General features: G+C 40.2%; 1 protein-coding gene across 4 annotated transcripts in view; it reads left to right on the top strand.

Annotated features, from left to right (window-relative positions):
* The first annotated feature begins 2474 nt into the window (after positions 1-2474).
* Positions 2475-6453, top strand: part of znf362a (zinc finger protein 362a) — a 14555-nt gene continuing 10576 nt past the window's right edge. For 2 of the 4 annotated variants that reach the window (XM_005724616.2, XM_005724615.2), the window contains exons 1-2: positions 2758-3053; positions 5840-5903. In XM_005724616.2, coding sequence (XP_005724673.1) covers positions 2974-3053; positions 5840-5903 — 144 coding nt within the window. In that variant the 5' untranslated portion in view covers positions 2758-2973. The other 2 variants (XM_005724617.2, XM_005724618.2) reach the window with 2 other exon arrangements.

Genomic DNA, 6453 nt, shown 5'->3' with positions numbered 1-6453 from the left:
CTTTGTATTTAGTGGCATTTGAATGCATTTTGTTTTCTCTGTCTGACTCATTCCAAAGATGGAAGAGGTGAAGTCCCACTGAGATATGCATTTTACATAGATTTGAATGTTTGTGTGTGTGAGCGCTTACGCTTATGCTAACAGCAAATATAGTTAAGAGGATGCAGAGAGTAAAGAGAGCTGCAGCATGTTAGTAAATGACACATTAAAGAAAATCATTCATTAAGGCTGCTTGTTGGCAGGTTAAAAACCCCAATAATGCAACAGTCCTGGACTAAATCATCTGATCTTATTAAGGCTCCGTTGTATGTTGCTGGATATTATTAGATTAACACCAAATATTCAGCCTACTTTTACAAGCAAAGACAAAAAGCTTGAAGCATCAAGTGCAGCTCAGCGCGTCAAACAAAAATGGACCCCTACAGTCAACAGAAAAGGTAAGAAGCACACTCAGCTGTGTAAACAGTCTTATCAGAAAGTAAAGAACGACCGCCGGTGTGATATTGGCATAAAACAGTTTACAGCAATTAAATCACGAGGATGTGTGCTTTCAAACAATGTTTGTCAAATATAATCCATAAATGTGCCATGCTGTTTAAAAATGTTGGGATTGTCCCTTGAAATTCTTTTTTTAGAGAGATTTTTGTGTCAAAGCCAAGCTTACAATTCAGCATTTTATAGCATAAAGTATATGTTACACCTGCAGTAAAACATCACACTGAAGAACAGGCATCAATCTAAGCGCTTTAACTGTTATAAGCAGGTATCAAAGTTGGTTTGCTCCACCCTGCCACAGGACTAAAGCTAACACTGATGGCTGTGACATTGTGCAGTGTGACGGGCTGGAAAAAGAGTTAAAGCAACACGGACAAATTTATGCGGTAAAAGATAAATCACTAAAGAAAATATTCACATTCATGTACAAATACAGTTCAAAATTTTAATTTTACAAAAAAGAAAGAAAGAAAGCACTCCGTGGCTCTCACATCTGATCAAACAGACGTTTCACACAAGGAACAAAATCCAAGAAAAAGTGCTAATTACTACTATATGTGGTGCAAATGTAGCCATGCAGTATGTCATCACCAAGGGAAAAACAAAACAAAATAAAAAACAGACCAGCAGTAATTCTTCATTAGACTCTTCCAAACCTCCATCTGTCCACATACTCCATACATCCTCCTAGTCACTCAGGACACCAAACCTGTCTCACAGGTACATCATAGACCATTGAAGGTTCTTATCTACATCCTATATTATTACTTCCTCGAGTATCCTAGCAACCAAATGGATTAAAAATGACCCACCTTACTAAAACATCACATTAACACATTAATTGTTTTGAAGCAAAATCCAAACTCACCACCTTTGAACTTGTCTCCTTCAAACTCATTTCTGCCCAGTGACAAAGAAACAGCACAGTGTTTTTGCACTTCACAGGATGGACCATGAACGCTATGAAAAAAAACAAATCCTATTCTTATTTAAACAAAACCTTTGTTTGTAAAAACCGACAGCCCCATTTTCAGTTCAGCATGCTAGTATTACCTCAAAGAAGAGTGAGAGGGCATGTAAAAACCTAAAAACATTAAATAATTAAATTACAATTTTTAGAAGATTCACTTCGTACTAATGAGCCCCTTTCTTCAATCACTAAAGAACCACACTGACATCTTGATGCACGCTCAATCATCCAGGTAAATAAATCTCCAAAAGTTGATCCTGTTCATCTGGATGTAGTGTTTTCAATGGGAAAACTGAAAACACTACATCCAGATGGACAGAATCAACTTTTGAAGAACCACACTGACAGTTTTATACTGCGTCAATCGGCCCCTTAAATAATGGATTGTTAGATACAATAAACCACCACAGGCATTACCTCCAGTAATAAATGACCAGTGGTAGTTTAGAGATGTCCCATTCCCTAATGTAAAGGGACTGTGCTAAATATCTCCTGTTTTCATCATTGAGGCAAAACCTTCACCATCAGCTGAAGCCCTCTCTGTGGCAGCAGTGCCATCTCCTGCTGAGCTAAGCACAGAGCATATTAGCAGCCTGTCATGCTGCTGCTGCTGAGAGGATTACACTTCATATGTGTGCATGACCATCGTGATCTCCTACACACGGGCGCCAGCTTTTTACAGACCGTGTAACAGATTACACCTGCATAGGGCAAATCCCACTGTTAGGCTGCGCACTTGTTACCCCACCTCTCTCTCTCTCTCTCTCTCTCTCTGATGGAGGAAAAAAACCGAACAAAACCAAAAGCAAAAATAAAAAAAACCTCAGCTGGACTTGTGTTTTATTATTTGTGTGCACACCTGTTCTCAGCGATGACACAAGAAAGAGACACCCTTTCATATGCAAATATATAATATAACATTAAATAAAATAAAATGTCTTACTGCCAAAACAATCAGTGCACAGATAAATGTGAACTTTTTCATTGTGTATCTAACGCTACAGCGCAAATGCGCACAACATCTGCGAGGAAACCAGAAGCCAGAAAATGGGTTAAAAAATCTGTTTGAGCGCAGTGTTTTTACATTGAACAATTCCTCGCCTGCAGCACCCAGAAGTGAACAGCAGGCGACCCGGAAGATTTGAAGTCCGACTGAGAGCGAGCAGAAAGAAGACTCTAATCCTTTTTTAAAAATTGTTTCCTTGCTCGCTGGTTCAGGTACGTTGGCCACTCGATGCAATTTCTCTGCCTCTTTTTGCTTTTTTTACCCTCCTTACCCCCTCTCTCTCTCGCTCACACACACGCAGCTGCTCCGTGTCGCTTCGTCACCGTTTTTATTTAAGTCATGCAAAAGTTGGAATTACAAAAAAGCGCATTTGCAGCGCATTAATGGCGAATAATCACTTCGTTTGTCGGCCGCAGTGCCACTTAAAGCTTCCACGGCGCGTCAGGATTATCATCGACGTTTGGATTTATGGCTCAGCAGCTGCAGAGCATTCAGCAAAGGCATGATGATTGTTGTAGGAAGTGTCAGGGCTTTTTTTTTTTCCTCCTCCCCGAGCCGGGCTATTCAAACCTGCAAATCAAAGTAAACAATCATTCGTACGCTTAATGCAAACATGCCGCTAGCAGATGCGTCGCAGCAGCGTTTAATCACATCCGGAGAATTATCTGCTTATAATATTCGGATCTGCAGAATATGGCGTCCAGTGCTTATAAAAATAAGACTGGGCTGCCATTTTTGTTTTCCTTTTGTCTGAAATTTTTTAATAAACTGTCTGAGAATGTGGGAGAGGCGGCGGACAGGCCGGGGAGAGCGGAGGATCGTGTCTCTCCGGAGGGAACGGCTCGTGTTTAAAGCTGCTCGGGTTAAGATTTGCACAGCGGATCCCTTTTTTGTTTTTAACGGAGAGTTAAAAAAGCAGAGCGGGTACAGAAATGGGGAAAGTTAACGCCAACTTTTGTTTCAGGGAAAGTTGGATTTCAATTTTTAGAGGCAATCTCGAAATCTGATCTATTTCTAAAGCTGAAATATTGAGGTTTAAAGAGGATGTTCTGGATTTAAAATGTGCTGCCAGCAGACCGAGACTGACTAACCAACTGTGTGATCGTTAGACTCTAAAAATGTGCAGATATATTAGTCTACTTATTCAATAACAGTTCGTGCAAAATTAACAGCATGAAGCATGTTTACCGTGATTGTTTTTGAAGCCTTATTAAAGCTTTAAAAGTCGAAGGAAAATGTTATTTAACCCAATTATTTAAGCTACAAAAGACCGCTTCATGATTTCTATTTTCTGGGTGTATATTCACACCCCTTTCTCTTATTAATATTGCTAATCTATTAATAAATAGTCATAATAACCACAAAGTATCACGGTATAAATATTAACGAACACAAAATAGGGAACTTTAATCTGCCATGTCTGCAGCTGTAAACATGAACATGTTTAAAACCTACATTTCAGAAGGTGACAGGTCAAACCTTGTCACGGTAAAAGCCTAAAGCTGCCACATTAGCCTAGAAGGGTGATGTGTCCAAGTGCATCATATGATTTAATTAATTCATCACTTGCAGGAGTTTATTTCTTCTGAATAAAACCAGTAACATTTTAAAAGTGTCACAGTAACCTCAGAGTTTTAAACAGCATTATTAAGTGACATTTCATGCTGTTGCATCGTGTGATTTTTTTATTTTAAACTTGAACACCTGGATTAACTTTTCTTTTGTAGCAAGAGTAACCATAGACTGGAAATAATTACACCTTTAACTTGCCATACTCAAGGTCAGATGCAGTACTACAAAAAATGAAACTAATCTGGCCAAAATTGGCACAATCAGTCCTTAAATGAGCAAAGCAATGCAGTCCTGACTGTATAGGACGTAAAAATTAACCTGCGGATTGACTGCTGACGACTTGAGCATTTCGCTGCTGTTGCATGCGTTTTCAGTGTGTCAGGATGTCGCGTCTGAAAGTGACACAAAGCTGTCCGCTGCCAGACGGACTGCTAAACTGTGCCTGCTGCCTTAAGACAGAAATGGTCCGGGAACTGAAACGTATCCCCGCTGGCATCATTAGAGAAATATTTTGTGGGGTGCACTGTACGCTCGTACCCCTGAACATATCAGTTTTGTTTCTCTTGGCTCACTCATGTGGACTCTGTTCTGCCTCTGCTAAGCCAAACAGACTTAGGAATGGGGATGTGTGCCAAAGCATGCAATGCGAAATGTTTTAAAAAGAACTTCATACAGGGTTGAAAAGAGAAGTTATGGAAAGAAAGGCCTTCGGGTCAGGACTTGAGCAGTTAGTAACGTTCTCTGCCTGAAAAATAGGAGCGTTTCTGCCCACCTGGTCAAACCAGCTTCTCGATAAAGCACTGTTAGGTTTGTGCTCGCATTGTGCCATCGTAGTCAACCAGGGAAGAAAACAATTAAGGTTAACAGCTGTGTCATTTACAAATGAGTGTAGCATGTTGTGTCTGTGAAGCAATACTTGTAGTCTGTGTTTATAATTGGATTACTGACCTTCTGGTTTAGGCACTGGCTGTCTTTTGGGTCTTGCTGTACTCTGTGCAAACTTTGCTCTGTTGCCCATCAGACTCTTAACCAGTCGGGGCCCCATGTGTCAAGGTGGAGACAGAAAAAGCGGGTGATTACGATCTGAGCCACTTTGCTTCTAACATTTCTGTTTTCTCTGATAACTGTTCCTCTAGCTGGCTGTCGTAATCTTGCGTGAGCCTCTCTCTCGGGCAGCATGCCCATCATGCTGACTTGTGGTTGGAGATCTTAAGGAAAAGCCTGACATCACTCCCCCCCCCCAAAAAAAAAAAAAGAAAAAACTCACCGAATGCAACTTGGAAGCATCCTCCCTGCTATCAGTGATGAAGATGAAGTGTGAGAAAACAGCATTTTCTCACACACTTTTCGGGAAGCAGGAGGACTCATACAGGGTTTCTTTGAAAATGCTGTCACAAGACTGGAAAAGATTATTTCAAATTATCACATCTAACAGTCAGCTGCTGCACGGGTGGAGAGCTACTGGCACATGTTTTAACCGCTGTGTGCTACATGAACAACAGATCCACACATAAATATATATAGGACATCGTTTTACCAGGATTCTCACAACAGTGGGTTCAAACAAGATCAATCTGAGGAGCCGCAAACTGGTAATCAGTGAAGGGTGCTCAAAATAACTTCCTGCATTGTTATTTAAAACTTAAAAACAATCACTCACCTGTGGAACCAGGGATAAGGTATCACACGTAAATGTGGATATCCCTGTCTTGTAAGTCTGACTACAGATGTTTCCTCAGTCCTGAGCATTTAGAGCACCGTTCACCTTTTTTATAACCCCTATGTATTTATTTCAGGATGGCTGAACCCCGCTTTAACAACCCTTATTTTTGGCCTCCCCCTCCTGCCATGCCTGGTCAGGTGAGTGACTGTGGTATTCACCCTTGTTTCTAAACATCATAACACTACACTCTACATGACTGTCTAGAATATTTTTTGTTATAAAAATATATATTTTTAAATGATCTAGACAAATAGAGCATTCAATATTTCATTTCTTCATAATTTGCTTCCAAAGAGCCAGGTGTTGTTGTAGTGTTTTAAATAGGTCTTGGGCAGTAGTTGTCCAGACTCTTAAAGTTGTTCTTTGGACCATGGCTGCGTTTTCACTTTTCAGTCCAGTCCTTGTACCTGACCATTGTCAGAGGAACAGATTTATGAATCAGTCAAGGTTAAACAAAGCACCAAACTCGAGCGATCAACCAGTGTGGTGTCTAAATATAACGATCTATGAAAAATTAAAACAGTTTGAAGGCATAAAACAGTATTTTTACACCAACAAGGTAATTCCAAAAGAGGTATTAACTGAAAACCTGGTATATCTTGGGTTTGTGTACAATGGAAGGGTGGCTGATGAGAAGTCATTCTTAAGGAGGGAACCAGGGAGAAAAAAAAAACTGAGGTGTATATA

Source organism: Pundamilia nyererei, unplaced genomic scaffold, assembly GCF_000239375.1.
Source record: "Pundamilia nyererei isolate P.nyererei 1_Seehausen unplaced genomic scaffold, PunNye1.0 scaffold00012, whole genome shotgun sequence".
NCBI lineage: Eukaryota > Metazoa > Chordata > Actinopteri > Cichliformes > Cichlidae > Pundamilia > Pundamilia nyererei.
Note: the sequence above shows the minus strand (reverse complement) of the source record. Positions and strands in the feature narration are given on the sequence as shown.